This window comes from Esox lucius, chromosome 17, assembly GCF_011004845.1.
Source record: "Esox lucius isolate fEsoLuc1 chromosome 17, fEsoLuc1.pri, whole genome shotgun sequence".
In the NCBI taxonomy this organism is placed as follows: Eukaryota; Metazoa; Chordata; class Actinopteri; order Esociformes; family Esocidae; genus Esox; species Esox lucius.
This window is the reverse complement of record NC_047585.1, coordinates 32,665,701-32,681,825: the sequence shown is the minus strand read 5'-3', so window position 1 is coordinate 32,681,825 and position 16,125 is coordinate 32,665,701. Positions and strand designations below refer to the sequence as shown.

General features: G+C 43.1%; 1 protein-coding gene across 5 annotated transcripts in view; it reads left to right on the top strand.

Annotated features, from left to right (window-relative positions):
• The window catches only part of cita (citron rho-interacting serine/threonine kinase a), a 56,773-nt gene extending 44,909 nt beyond the window's left edge, over positions 1-11,864 (top strand). For all 5 annotated transcript variants that reach the window (XM_013138262.3, XM_013138261.3, XM_020055739.2 and 2 more), the window contains 10 exons: positions 1,012-1,092; positions 1,299-1,434; positions 2,215-2,354; positions 2,770-2,971; positions 6,045-6,173; positions 6,258-6,338; positions 6,470-6,548; positions 6,629-6,799; positions 8,336-8,726; positions 9,399-11,864. In XM_013138262.3, coding sequence (XP_012993716.1) covers positions 1,012-1,092; positions 1,299-1,434; positions 2,215-2,354; positions 2,770-2,971; positions 6,045-6,173; positions 6,258-6,338; positions 6,470-6,548; positions 6,629-6,799; positions 8,336-8,726; positions 9,399-9,422 — 1,434 coding nt within the window. In that variant the 3' untranslated portion in view covers positions 9,423-11,864. The remainder of the gene's footprint in view (positions 1-1,011; positions 1,093-1,298; positions 1,435-2,214; positions 2,355-2,769; positions 2,972-6,044; positions 6,174-6,257; positions 6,339-6,469; positions 6,549-6,628; positions 6,800-8,335; positions 8,727-9,398) is intronic.
• The last annotated feature ends 4,261 nt before the right edge of the window (positions 11,865-16,125 follow it).

Below are 16,125 nucleotides of genomic sequence, written 5' to 3'. Positions count from 1 at the left end.
TACCTATTTACTTTTGTTGGTCCAATGTTTGTTTGGCCAATTTTTTACCTATTTCCCCAAATGTGATATTTCCCCCTGCATGTAATTGGTGAAACTCACGATATGTCACGATATGTCCTCCAATGCAGTCCCTGGTTTTCAATACTACCGCTCAACTAAACACTGCATCTGTTTCTTGACCAAAAATTACTTTGAGGTAAGGTGTCGCTTTACCTCAGGTTAGCCAACTCATGACCCAGTCTGCGTTTAGCCTGAATGTCTCCAAGGTCAGCGGAGCTTATCTGTGCCGCTGGTTAAAAGGAAAGAAATGACGTTCACGTTGAGGAATAAACAGGAAGGAAGACACTCTTTTAACAAATGGTGCTTAAGCTATTGTTTTCCCACGATTGCGGTGTGAATTGAATTGTTGTGCATTGACTTCTTGTAAGAAGATGTGTTCCCTCCCTATGGCGCTTGTCGTTTCAGTGCACTTCAAGACAAGTAGTAAAACGGTTTACACTTTGGTGTTGTCTGGTTTTTCCGTTCATTACTCATTTTGTTACTGGGGGTAAATAAAATCTGGGTTGTTCTAGCATCTTCAAAGTGAGCCACGGGGGAAATAATCTTTTCACATTCCATATTTCTGGAGCATGCCGGTGCTGATCGTGGCTTGGCGCCACAGCTGAATGAATGCAGCAGAAACGCTGGTCTGGTGTTCATTTACATTTTGCACATTTAATATTTTCATGATTTTCTTTTCTTGTGTGCAAAGCGCTTTGGACTGCTACATTTAAAATGCTACATAAATGCAATTAATAGTCATTATTGCAAACCGACCCCCATTTTCCCATACCTGTGCCTATTTTGTGTTGCGCTGCTCAACCTTGCCATCCACTTGCCTCTGATACAACCGCCATATGACCCTGCATTGACAGGAGATGCTCTGTTCTTTGTCTTGGTAAAACACTAGGTTAGGTTTACCGTAGACTTTGTGACCCCAACCTGACCTGTGCTCCTATCCTCTGATGACAGAAACTGCTGGGTAACTCTCTGCTGAAGCTGGAAGGAGACGACCGCCTGGACATTAACTGTACCCTGCCCCTCACCGACCAGGTCGGTATGCCAGTTGGACGTTCAGAACCAGGCCTCCTACCAAGGGAACCAGTGGTTGAGCGATTTGTCTTGATTTAAATAGGATGTTAACCATGACACCATTCTATATGTAATATTACCTTAGCGATTACGTTGTCGTAGATTCAATATGTCCGTAACCGCGACGCAGTTTTGGATGAGCCCTTCTTTCCCCCCACCTTCCGTAGATCGTGTTGGTTGGCTCTGAGGAAGGCCTGTACGCCCTCAACGTCATTAAGAACAGCCTGACTCACATCCCAGGGCTGGCATCCGTCTTCCAGATCCAGATCCTGAAGGAGCATGAAAAGCTGCTCATAATTACAGGTTGGTGATGGGGACTGACCCTGCACATGTTGCTTTACTGCGGTCAGTTGTCTTGACATTGAGCTAAAGTCTGGAAGTAGACGTGGGCTCAGGGACTGATATCAGTACTCATGTTAGATTCCCCCCCTGCTAAAGTCTGGAAGTAGACGTGGGCTCAGGGACTGATATCAGTACTCATGTTAGATTCCCCCCCTGCTAAAGTCTGGAAGTAGACGTGGGCTCAGGGACTGATATCAGTACTCATGTTAGATTCCCCCCCTGCTAAAGTCTGGAAGTAGACGTGGGCTCAGGGACTGATATCAGTACTCATGTTAGATTCCCCCCCTGCTAAAGTCTGGAAGTAGACGTGGGCTCAGGGACTGATATCAGTACTCATGTTAGATTCCCCCCCTGCTAAAGTCTGGAAGTAGATGTGGGCTCAGGGACTAATATCATTACTCATGTTAGATTCCCCCCCTGCTAAAGTCTGGACGTAGACGTGGGCTCAGGGACTGATATCAGTACTCATGTTAGATTCCCCCCCTGCTAAAGTCTGGACGTAGACGTGGGCTCAGGGACTGATATCAGTACTCATGTTAGATTCCCCCCCTGCTAAAGTCTGGAAGTAGACGTGGGCTCAGGGACTAATATCAGCACTACTTAAATTAACAGGCATGTTACAGGGCATGTTAATTTAGTTTTTGCTCTAGCCATCTATTAACTGTACTGTGATTATAATAAGGGTTAATATAGGTCAGTATCTGTTGTAACTAACACAATGTGTTCACATGTATTATTCAGGAGAGGAGCGGGCTTTGTGTCTGGTGGAGATTAAGAAGGTGAAGCAGTCTTTGTCTCAGTCCCACCTCCCAGCCCAGCCAGATCTCAACCCATACATCTTTGAGACAGTCAAGGGTTGTCATCTCTTCTCCGCTGGCAAGGTGAGCAACCACTTTGTACTTTCTTTTAAACCAGATGAAACAGTGTTTTCGGTGTCTATCATAGTATTTCTTAATTGTGTTGCTGAGTGAACTCTTTATTTGTTATCATTAATGTTTTTGCTGTGTTTAATTCATAATTCAAGGTGTATTTTTTCATTTTAACAATTTTTAAGAATCATGCAAACAATTAGTTTTGACAAAATAAATCATTTGTTTTGTAATTGTATTAGTATGGATTATTTTAAAGTCAGTTGAATGAAAGTGTCTTGGGCTGCTGCCCGGGAGTCCCATTCCAACAGCTTCTGATCGTGCATCAAGTTGTCCATTACGTCCTGTTGCAAACATTGGAGGACGGTTGATTGGGATATATCTCCGAAGCGATTGTTAGCTGTTTGATTTCTATTCCCCCGTGCAGATGGAGAATGGAATGTGCATCTGCGCAGCCATGCCCAATAAGATCACCATCCTGCGCTACAACGACAGCCTGGGTAAGTTCTGCATCAGGAAGGAGATTGAGACGTCAGAGCCCTGCAGCTGCATCCACTTCACAGGCTACAGCATCATCATCGGCACCAACAAGTTCTACGAGATTGAGATGAAGCAGTACATGCTGGAAGGTAGGTCAGCGACCCAAAACACAGGTTTAAAGCAAGCAAGTTTATTTATGAATGTATACTAGTTCATACATAGAAGCAATTCCATGTGCTTCAAAATGAAAAGAAAAATATGAAAATGCATAATAGAATGTTAAACAGTCAGATTGTTACAGTTCTCTAACCACCCTCCAGGGGGACTCTCCACCCCGGCATCTCATCCTTGCACTCCAGTGCTTGGATGAACCCGTCAGTCCCTTTGTGAGATAATCTGTGCATTAATGTCTTACCCGGCTGTCTCCAAGGGGATATTTATGCCGTGTCTCTACATGCATTTAATATTCATTCTCAATGATTTAACAGTTTACTGAACCCCCGTATCTCAATCCTTGCACTACAGCACTTGGATTAACTCGTCAGTCCTTTTGTGAGATAATACCCTGCATAGATGTAAATACAGCAGCACAAGAACTTGCATTATCCATCATCAGCAGGTTGTTACATTTACACAGAGGTTATTCCTCTGACAGCACCAGAACTTGCATTACCAAAATGATTGGTAAAAGATAGCAGAATAGAAATAGAATAACGACGAAATAATAAAACCTTGAATCAAAGAAAGAGGGAAATATAAAAACACATAAAACATTGAATAAGAACAGAAATATTCCATGAGGAAGCTATAAAAGCTGTAAGGTTAAACAGTGTTGTCATAGGTGCATGGAAAGATACGTTATTAACCTGGATTTAAAAATGGATACGTTTGGGGCATGTCTAAGATCTTCTGGTAGTTTATTCTAGTTTTGAGCAGCATAGCTGATAATTGCAGCTTTGCCATGTTTAGTTTAGACTCTGGGCTCTACTTGCTGACCTGAGTTCATGGATCTAAGAGCCCCGCTTGGTTTATAATCTTCAAACATATCAGAAATGTATTCAGGGCCTAAACCATTTAGTGATTTATGGACTAAAAGCACCTTTTTGAAAACTATTCTGTAACTGACTGGAAGCCAGTGCAAAGATTTAAGAACCGGAGTGAGGTGCTCTGTTCTCATGATCCTGGTTAACATTTTAGCAGCAGCATTCTGAATGAGCTGCTGCTGTTTTAGAGTCTTTTTGGGGAGTCCAGTTAAGAGGCCATAACAGTAGTCAACCCTACTAGAGACAAAAGCATGGATGAGCTTCTCTTGGTCTTTTTGGGACACCAAGCCCTTGATTCTGGCTCTATTTTTAAGACTTCCTGAACCGTCCCACTACGTCATCTTGTGATCTGACCTAGGTTCATACATACATTATAGAAGTTGTGCACTGCCCAAAACAACTACTTTTATTTGAGCATTTCAATGGTTATTCGTAAACATTTGAAGCAGTCTTCCATATTATATATGAAAGCATTTTCAAATACTTCTCAAACACTATTTGAATCTATTTAAACCAAAAACATTAGTAATACCCTAAAATACGATTTTCTAAAGGTTTAGCAAATGTTTGTATACAGTTCTATGAATAAAAGTAGATGTTCAATAAGTGAATTATTATATGAAGGAAATATTAATTTCCTGATTATTTAGAAAATATGTTACCACTTTTTCAGTGGAAATTGTAGATGCATTTGGACTAATAGGTCTTTGTCTTGAATGACATTATTGCTGTTTTGAAATTCTCAACATCTCATCTTCAGATTAGTTACCGGTTTCATTAATCACAGACAACATGGCAAAAATTGCCCGCATATTGAGAAGAATGGTGGCAACTTGATGAGTACGGTTCTCAGGTCAAGAACGACTGTCAGTCAAACTCATACATCCCTGAGGCGATTTTCAGTGGCCATGTTGTCCATTTGTTAGTCATGTATACAGGTACAAGTCTAAAAAGACTACGCAATTTGTGTGGTGACGTCTCTCTTGCTGACCACATGATTTGTGTGGTGACGTCTCTCTTGCTGACCACATGATTTGTGTGGTGACGTCTCTCTTGCTGACAACATGATTTGTGTGGTGACGTCTCTCTTGCTGTCTACGTGATTTGTGTGGTGAAGTCTCTCTTGCTGTCTACGTGATTTGTGTGGTGAAGTCTCTCTTGCTGTCTACGTGATTTGTGTGGTGACGTCTCTCTTGCTGTCTACGTGATTTGTGTGGTGAAGTCTCTCTTGCTGTCTACGTGATTTGTGTGGTGAAGTCTCTCTTGCTGTCTACGTGATTTGTGTGGTGACGTCTCTCTTGCTGTCTATGTGATTTGTGTGGTGACATCTGTCTTGCTGTCTACATGATTTATGTGGTGACGTCTCTCTTGCTGTCTACATGATTTGTGTGGTGACGTCTCTCTTGCTGACCACATGATTTGTGTGGTGACGTCTCTCTTGCTGTCTACATGACTTGTGTGGTGACGTCTCTCTTGCTGACCATATGATTTGTGTGGTGACGTCTCTCTTGCTGTCTACATGATTTGTGTGGTGACGTCTCTCTTGCTGTCTACATGACTTGTGTGGTGACGTCTCTCTTGCTGTCTACATGACTTGTGTGGTGACGTCTCTCTTGCTGTCTACATGATTTGTGTGGTGACGTCTCTCTTGCTGACCACATGATTTGTGTGGTGACGTCTCTCTTGCTGTCTACATGACTTGTGTGGTGACGTCTCTCTTGCTGACCATATGATTTGTGTGGTGACGTCTCTCTTGCTGACCATATGACTTGTGTGGTGACGTCTCTCTTGCTGACCATATGACTTGTGTGGTGACGTCTCTCTTGCTGTCTACATGACTTTTGTGGTGACGTCTCTCTTGCTGACCATATGATTTGTGTGGTGACGTCTCTCTTGCTGTCTACATGACTTGTGTGGTGACGTCTCTCTTGCTGACAACATGATTTGTGTGGTGACGTCTCTCTTGCTGTCTACGTGATTTGTGTGGTGACGTCTCTCTTGCTGTCTACGTGATTTGTGTGGTGACGTCTCTCTTGCTGTCTACGTGATTTGTGTGGTGACGTCTCTCTTGCTGTCTACATGACTTGTGTGGTGACGTCTCTCTTGCTGTCTACATGACTTGTGTGGTGACGTCTCTCTTGCTGTCTACATGACTTGTGTGGTGACGTCTCTCTTGCAGAGTTCCTGGATAAGAATGATGTAACATTGGCATCGGCTGTCTTTGCGGCCTCCTCCCACAGCTTCCCGATCTCTATAATCCAGGTCACCCAAGCACCCCAGAAAGAAGAGTACCTCCTCTGCTTCCATGGTAGGTCACACAGCCAAACACATTGTCTTTCATTATAATTATTCTAATGATTGTTAATTTGACCTTGTAATTATCTCTGCCTAGAATTTGGAGTGTTTGTGGATGCCTACGGCCGTAGAAACCGAAGTGAGGACATCAAATGGAGTCGTCTGCCTCTCTCATTTGGTTAGTGAAAGCCTTTTATCTAAAATAAAAAAAACAAAATGACCCCAAGGGATTGAACTATTACCGTCTCCAAACGTGTTGTAGCGACATTGTAAGGGATCCAACATGCTTATGGCTACTCTTCCTTTCAGCCTACAGAGAGCCCTACTTGTTTGTGACCTATTTTAACTCGTTGGATGTGATCGAGATCCAGGGACACTCTGCTCTAGGGTAAGAGCGCCCCACTGATCCGTAATTTGCTAGTGCCCTTGACGTGGTGAGACATCGATGGAGTGTTGTGTCTTGTTTAGGGCCCACTCGTACGCTCACCTGGACATACCGAACCCTCGCTACCTGGGTCCTGCCATCTCCTCCGGGGCCATCTACCTTGCCTCGTCCTACCAGAACAAGCTCCGCGTCATCTGCTGTAAGGGCAACCTAGGACAGGAGGGGGAGCTGCAGAGGAATGGATCTGGACGCAGGTACCTGCTCTCTTTATCTTCCACTCACTCACCCTCCACTAATTCCTCTCACACACTCACCCTCCACTAATTCCTCTCATACACTCACCCTCCACTAATTCCTCTCACACACTCACCCTCCACTAACTAATTCCTCTCACACACTCACCCTCCACTAACTAATTCCTCTCACACACTCACCCTCCACTAACTAATTCCTCTCACACACTCACCCTCCACTAACTAATTCCTCTCACACACTCACCCTCCACTAACTAATTCCTCTCACACACTCACCCTCCACTAACTAATTCCTCTCACACACTCACCCTCCACTAACTAATTCCTCTCACACACTCACCCTCCACTAACTAATTCCTCTCACACACTCAGTCAGTCTCACACAAAATACGGGTTCTTGGTGACTACACCTTCTGTTTTTCTCTGGGCCTGATTAAAGAGGCAGCCAGTTGTGGCCACTTTTGCGTTCTCCTGGTTATTGGTTGTAGTGGTTGGTTGTACTGGTGTTGGGGTTCTTCCATTAGACATGCTACGTGTTTCTGAGACCTCGATTAATTTTTCTGTTTGTTCATTGCAGGAGGAAGAGTGCCTTTTTCATTTGCAACAAAGCCTAAGCAAGGCCATGCCTATTTCAAATGCCCCTGTGTGATACAAAATCAATGTTTAAATAAAGTATGGTTGCTCTGTGTGTTTTCTTAGACAACCTGATTCTGCTAATCAACAGCTTCATTAAAGTTGACAGAATTATGCCGGCAGCAATACAGTGCTTTGACCTTGGGTGTTCCTTGGTGTTTGGGGCGCGGTTGTGAGTTAAAGAGGAGCTGGGAAGAGCTCATTGCCATGTTACTCAATCTTCATAGTAAAACATACATTTTAAGATTAATTAACAGTACCAAAGACAGAATTTGACCACAACATTTCATTTATACACCGTTATTTGGCCATTTATGGAAGAGTGTTTATTCTCTGTGTGTACCTGTGTGGATAGTTTGTGGTGTGTCGATGTGACACACGTCCTTAGTTCTCCCATCCATAATTGGAAACCAGACATGCAGTGACAGACTCAACCTGCTTAGGCTGCTTAACTTCTGGGATTTCAATAAGGACTGATTTCTCTACATTTAAAACCATTGCTTGCTACAGTCTCACACTGTCTATAAGTATAAACAGCTTATTGATCTAATGGTAATAATATTTTATGTATTTGTATAAAGATTGCTCCTTGTGTTGCTGGATGAATTTCATGCTGTTACATAGTTCTGTTGAGAGTCCTCATCCACATCTTTCACCTGACCCCAGCGGTACACTATGATCCCGGCGGTAAACTTTGACCCCGGCGGTACACTATGACCCCGGCGGTACACTGTGACTCCGGCGGTACACTGTGACCCCGGCGGTACACTGTGCGCTACTGTCTCGACAACATCTCTAATAATCCTACAAAAATGTTGATCCTATGTCCTGTGGCTCCTCCTCCTGCCTTCCCATCTCCTCACTGTCTCTCCACACCCCTGTCTCCCTCCCTCCCCCCTCCAGCCCCAACAAGCGGGGGCCACCCTCTTACAATGAGCACATCACCAAGCGCTTGGCAGCCAGCCCTGCGTTGCACAGTGACCCGGGCACGCCGCACCGCTTCCGCGAGGCCCGCACAGAGTTCCGCCGGGACAAGTCGCCCGGCCGCCCGCCGCACCCCGTGGAGAGGGAGAAGTCCCCCAGCAGCAGGATGATGATGGACCCCCGCTTGGCCGGGTCTCCCGGTCGGGCCATGGGAGGGGACCCGTGCCTTGACCGCTCCCCAGGGAGGCTGATGGAGCGGGAGGTGAGGAGGGAGAGGTCGCCCGGCCGGGGTTTGGAAGAGCAGCAGCCTGGGGTCCGCCAGAGACTCCACACCAGCTCTGTTCGCCAGCCGCTCACCACCATCAACAAGGTGAGGTTCATTATCATTATACAGCCTGTATATTCATTAACCAGCCTCCCAAACGGGCACAACACCCTGCCCGCTTTACAGGATATGACTGTAGTGGTACTGGGTGACATTAGAACCCTATTTCTTTCTCAGTGCACTACCTTTGACCAGACGCCTATAGATCAGAACCCTACTGGTCAGGCTACTGTCTTTTTGAATATGTCACCAGAATGACTTAAAACTGTGTTTTTCTGTTAGTCTTTCTGATGGAAGTGAGACACAGGCTAAAAACGAGGGGATCGAGCATTCGCGGTGGGTGGTCCCATCCTCTGGAAAAGCCTACCACTGCATATTCGAAACACCCAGACTATATACACTTTTAAGTCATTGCTAAAGACACACCTTTCTACTCTGGCTTTTAATCCTACCTGAGTTGGCATCAAATGTGTGTGCTGCTATTTTGTCTGTTTCTTGTTATGCGTACCTACGTAAATATTTTACCTGTAAAGGTCATATATTTTGTATATGACGGTTTTGCCCTGTACAGCACTTCAGTCAACGACAGTTGTTTTAAATGTGCTTTATAAATAAAGATGACATTGACATTGACTGATATCAAGTAATGTAAGTTCTTCTGCCTAATTTCTTGTCCTATCAACTGACCTGGTTTGTCTTTGATCTTTTTCGGCACAGGTTTGGGATCAGTCATCTGTTTGAGTGACAGTACTGCAGAAGATTGACATCTCCAGCACAGCACAGGATTCTGTTTTAACCAGGGAGGAAGGTGTTCAGAATACTGCATAACCTCAAGCCCTATGGGAAAAGCAGCTAAAGCATTGAAGACCCCCTGTCAATGCTGAATGTCTAATGGTTTTAATAGAATAAATCATGATAACGCAATTGTCTCACCCACACACAATTTCCCCTCCTTTTTATTGCCTCAATTTGCACCTTCCTTTTTTGGTACCATCACGGTCCGTATGCCACAATCAGGACAAGAACCCGGGTCGCAATGACACCACTTGTCGCAGTGCCCCCATGATTATACAATGTTGATATACAAATAATTTTGGCAATGACAAAAACACTCAGAGTCACTTGCAGAAATACTTACAATATCCACTAAAGTAAATCGTTATAGGACGTCTTAGTAAACTGCTCTCAAAGAAGACTGAGGATCCAAAAATCAGTAAATGTCCGCTTGATCATCAGACATATGGTCATCTCTGGTCCTAGAGGGATGCAGTCTGACTGCAGGCGTCTCAATGAATCCTGGTCTCAGATCAAGTGTATAATGTGTGTTTGTTAGAGCTTGTCTGGATTGGAGTCTACACACTGCAGGTGTCTTGGATTGGTCCATCCTTGAGATAGATTACTTCCGCTAACACACACTAGAGCTGCGCTACCCACATTCCTCAGCACCGGCAGTCTCTCGGGAACAGGAATAAACCCATTATAAATCATTATATCGCTATTTGACACTGTAAATAGGCAGAGTTTTGGTCTGAAATGGCTCACTAGTTTCCATATTGTATACTACTTTTGACTGAGGGCCACAGTGCTCTGGTCAAAAGTAGTACCCTTTACAGTTATTAGGGTGTGATTTCAGAGAGAGACTAACTTTTTATAGATACTGAAAGGGAACCTCAGGCTGGAAAAGCCGTGTCTATTTTTGTTAAAGAGAAAAGTGATTGTTTTGTGTCCTCTTGAATGTTGAATGAATATTTTTCTTTTAAAAACATTAAGTGAGCATTTTGCCTTGGACCCATCTTGTGTAATGCACTTCACATGCAAAAGCAACATGTGGCTTCAGAAATCATTAACGCCATACAAATTAATTGATTTATTGTATAACGGATGCACCTTTTGACATTTCTTGCAGCAAAGGGTATTGAGAAAAGTGTTGAGAAAAGAGATGCACAACTCCCTCAGATTATGGAAACCAACCTGCCTCACTAGGCCAGGAAAAGCTGCGCTATCCCTTTTGATCAATGAGGTCTAGACAAGTACACTATGTATTAAGCTAAGGTTGCTATAGTATTTTTACAAGCATGTAAATTTTTTCGTATTACATTTTTTTCATTTACTCATCAGTCACGATACTAAAATCCGTTAAACAGTAAATCATGTTTGTTTGGTTTAAGCTTAAAACATACTACTTGAATATTCATTTTTAACCCTGATCTCCCTTCCCCTCTTGTGTATATACCCCCAGATTGTTGTATATGATTGAAGAAGAATACATTTTCTTGATTGATAGATTTGTAAAAGGCATGTATTTAATTGAGAATGTAAAAGACATCATGTGATATTCAGCACACGCTTTGAATAAGTGAAATACGTGTAATTCAACATTGGAGCATGAGAACGATAGAGAAGTAATTTCTATGTTTTAGTTGGCCTTCAATTTCCATTATTTCCAAAACTATTATGGGCGACATTTTCCTACCGCTAAACACCTCAGGCAGCAAGTATTTTCACTTAAAAGTAATCTACTTTTGATGTAGCCTAGATTATAGTTGATTGACGTCCGTCTTCAATTTTTTTTTTATTGAGATTCAACCTTTACGACAAAATTTTGTATATCACTGAAAGGTCGCGTAGCAGTTCCGTCTAGAACAACAGTGTTGCCAGATGGGGTAGTTTCCTGACAATTGGGCTATTTTTTATGACAGTGAGTGGGCAAAAAGGGGCTTGGGCGAGTCGATTTACGGATTGGGTTGTATAGAACAAATAGCGTTCAGGTGGATTTTTTCTGGAGTCCGTGGGTGATTGGGCAGTTTACCATTAATGAAGTCTGGCAACATTGTAGAACAGTTTAGTCTACATGTGCAATAAACAACATTTAGCTCATGATCTCTATATGTGGAAGTAGCGTTTACTCAGCATCTGGGTGGGTGTTCACAGGGTTGTAAATTGATTTAATTTCATACGTGCCTATCCATTTACCATCCGCTGCTACCCTCCCCGTTTTCTGTTTTTGGAAACACAGAGAGTCAAAAAACCAATATGACATCTGTGCGTTTTCAGACAGTTTAGACGAGGAACATGTCGCCCTGTTCTCGATATGATGATGTTGATGTCTTACAAATGCTAAAAGGTTTACTAGCTTTCCATGTAGATTTCTGTCACACTAATAAACATAACCTATGGCGTATACTGTTGATTCATGGTTTTAAAATGTTATCTAAGGACATTGTAGTTCTGACTACCTTACATGTTTTTCATTACGTGGAGGCTGAACCAGGTTGAACACTGGGCTGGCTGAGGTGTTCTGGGAAAGATGCAGGTTTTCAGCGGTCCAATCGCTGTGCTGCTGCTGCAGCCAGACATGTTGGATACAATCAGCGTTGCCAGATTTCATTGACAGTATACCACATAACACCCGCGGACTCCACAAAAAAAAAACTCAAACATAATTTTTACTATACAACCCTGTCTGTAAATCGACCAGGCCAAGTTAGTTTTTGCCCGCACGTTGTCATTAAAAATAGCCCAATTGTGTTAGAAACCTCCCCATCTGGCAACACAGGATACAATCCATGAGTGGATAGCCCAAGGCGATTAATCCTGAATGTAAATGAGCTGTTGACAAAAGCAGGTGGACTAGAACAGAGAGAGTAATACAAAGTGGCTTAAGCAGCAGATCGAATGGAAAAGACTGGAGAATGGAATGAAGGGATAATCGGTCGCCTTTAATTATTTTTTTCTCTACTTTTCACTCAGCTACACAGAGCCCTGTCCTTAAAGCTCCCCATGAGTCACTTAATAAGGGATGAATAGGTGAGGGCCCACAGGCAGAATCAGCAGACAGAAGGGAGAAGTATTCAGCAGAAAGAAAATATTATAGGATTGAAGAATACAACTACTGACAGTCAATAGTAAACTGTCATATTTGTTTCAGTTGTTTGCCTTGTCAATGTGGTGCAAAGGAATCTAATTGAAATAATTAAATTAGTCAAGCATAATAATTTATTGTAAAGTAGGTTCCACTGAATACTGGAATATCAAAGACAAATACCAAGCCATTTAGCTGGTCAGATCAGCCCCATCCCAGTCAAGACGAACGTATTGGCAAAGCTTCTCCGAATAGGCTACTGCATTCCATGCAACTCAAGACAACGGGATGGAACTCGCCCAAGACGCATCGTGATAATATAACATGCATTTCTGATGCTTACATTTTGATTGGGATTCTTTCTATTTGCTTGTGGTTATGTAAGAAAAAAAACTACCTGTACATTTTTGGGAGATATAGTTAATGTAACCCCAACAACTGCAATAGTTCTACTAATTAAGAACTTACAGTGCTGCATAAAACATAACAAAAACTACTACACTTCAAAGAACACCAAGGCAACTCTAATAACCGATATGTATGAAGAAAAGATTCGCATGAATACTGTACAGATCAGCTTGGAAATGTAATGAATAACATATACACCACTATGAATTAAGGCCAACATCAGGAGGTTTAAGCTGACCAGTGTGATGAGCAACCCATTGTCAGGACATTTGTTCATAGTGGCATCAAGTTTACTGAGGAAGTCTCTATAACACAGATGAAGTGAGAACAGTTGAAGTAGCAGTATTTTCTTGGGTCAGCCATGTCTCCATCAAGGATAAAACATAATTAGGCTGAAGGGTGACATAGGGAAATATGAACCTGGCCTTACTGACAACAGAACAGGTATCCACATAGGTTGTGCTGGCAGGGAAGTGATATGGGTATAGTGGATAGAAAACACAGTTGAAAAAGTTACAAATGTGCCTAATGAGATCAGAATTATTATTGGTTTTCGAATTGGCCAGGGTAAGATACTCAAAAGAGAGGCATGGGGCTTTGCTCTTTGTCCATCCTAAAATAACTTCAGAACTGTCTTAGTTTCTGATGACAGTAGCCCTGCTTCACAAGAATGCCTCTTACAGCTACTGCTGAGTGATCCGAGGAGGCTTTAGTACTAATCATGATTGATCTTTTATCGTATCTTATTACGAAAATGGTACATTTCCCCCATAAACCTATTTGGTCTACAAGCAGCAAGTTATGCCCAGTTAGCAGTTCACAGTTCCAGAAGGCACAGGGATACTGAAAGTGGTTCCGGAAACAGATAGTTGGCTGGAGTTGAGGTTGAAGTGCTACACCAGATTTCGGCAGTTATCCTGTTTGTATGTGCTTGTGTGTGGCGGATGTGGTACTGTGAAAGAGGCAGTTATCCTGTTTGTATGTGCTTGTGTGTGGCGGATGTGGTACTGTGAAAGAGGCAGTTATCCTGTTTGTATGTGCTTGTGTGTGGCGGATGTGATACTGTGAAAGAGGCAGTTATCCTGTTTGTATGTGCTTGTGTGTGGCGGATGTGGTACTGTGAAAGAGGCAGTTATCCTGTTTGTATGTGCTTGTGTGTGGCGGATGTGGTACTGTGAAAGAGGCAGTTATCCTGTTTGTATGTGCTTGTGTGTGGCGGATGTGGTACTGTGAAAGAGGCAGTTATCCTGTTTGTAAGTGCTTGTGTGTGGTGGATGTGGTACTGTGAAAGAGGCACTTATCCTGTTTGTATGTGCTTGTGTGTGGCGGATGTGGTACTGTGAAAGAGGCAGTTATCCTGTTTGTATGTGCTTGTGTGTGGTGGATGTGGTACTGTGAAAGAGGCAGTTATCCTGTTTGTATGTGCTTGTGTGTGGCGGATGTGGTACTGTGAAAGAGGCACTTATCCTGTTTGTATGTGCTTGTGTGTGGTGGATGTGGTACTGTGAAAGAGGCACTTATCCTGTTTGTATGTGCTTGTGTGTGGCGGATGTGGTACTGTGAAAGATGCACTTATCCTGTTTGTATGTGCTTGCGTGTGGCGGATGTGGTACTGTGAAAGAGGCAGTTATCCTGTTTGTATGTGCTTGTGTGTGGCGGATGTGGTACTGTGAAAGAGGCACTTATCCTGTTTGTATGTGCTTGCGTGTGGCGGATGTGGTACTGTGAAAGAGGCACTTATCCTGTTTGTATGTGCTTGTGTGTGGCGGATGTGGTACTGTGAAAGAGGCACTTATCCTGTTTGTATGTGCTTGCGTGTGGTACTGTGAAAGAGGGATTTTGTGTGTGATAGTTGTTTGTGGGACTTGTTTGTCCATGTCCAGTGTGTTGGATAACAATGGACACTGGGTATTTATAGCAGTCTCATGATCCCACTAGGCTCCTAATTCACTAGCCACAGATGCCATCCCATTCTAGAGCCAGTGGCATTCAGAGCAGCAGCCGCTATTTTTGTCTTAAACTGGGAATAACTCTGAGGAGCCAGACAGCTGCCTGCCGAAACAATTGTCCATCTCCGTGTAAGTAGCAGACGAATTTGAATTGTAATATTGATAAATGTTGTTTTTGACAGCAGATAAAGGACTTGCAAGAGACTTCTTTTCATGCTGTTGAAGTACAGAGACGATGGCAGAAGTGACGTTTACCCGTTGATTCATTGTCAAACACCTGTCTAAAAGTGAAAAGAATGATGAGGTGGGATAGGCTCTTTAGCACATGAGGACCTTAATATAGATGAGTGACCCACCTAGAAAATGTTTGAGGTTCCTCCTTCTGCCCTTAACACCCTATTCACTGATTGGCACTTTCCCTTGCCACTCTGACAGGAGTGGTATTGAGTGACTTGTAAACGGCGTAGTAATCTAATTGACACATTGTAAGGCACGGTTCTCTGTGTTAGCAGGGTCATCCTTAAGTATGTGGAACCAAGCTAATATTGCTCTCCTGAGTTTAAGACTCAGTAGGCCTACTGTTTTTCATCAGCATCTTCCCCGGCATACCACCTTAAAGGGAATGCTTGCAGAAAATTCTCAGACGATTTTCCTATCTGCTGTTTTTTTTACTGCATGCTCTAAAACAAAAGGTGCTATAGGAGTGCTACAAAGATGGTAGATGTATGTAGGGAGAGCAAGCTAAGACAGTATGAAGTAAGTGTGGGTCGTGTGAATGGTTGGTTATGTATGGAAGAATGTGAGAGATGTGACTGGGCTTGCTCCACAGTTAACCCAGCCTGGCAGACTAACAATCCTCTGACAGCAGCAGGGCAATAAATAATGGCATAAAAAAAGCTTTTATCTGCTCTTATAGTCCCGTTCATTCTTCTGATAATATTGGCCTTAAACCTACACTAATATCAGCATGTAATGACTTTTCAAATATAGTAAGGTTTAGCCTACAGTAAGTTGGTAACCTGCCAGCAAAAAAAAGTTTTCCCAGTACTGAGCTAAACCGAGCAGAAATGCACTGGCCTGGTTACGCATCTGCCAATGTGGCCAGAACCACAATGAAAAGTACTGTTGGATGATCGAGTTCTGTTCTGGTCAGCAATAAAGTGGGAAAAGGCATGATCTGGCTGTGTAATTTAAGCTGTACCTCCACTAAACCCAAACTCAACAA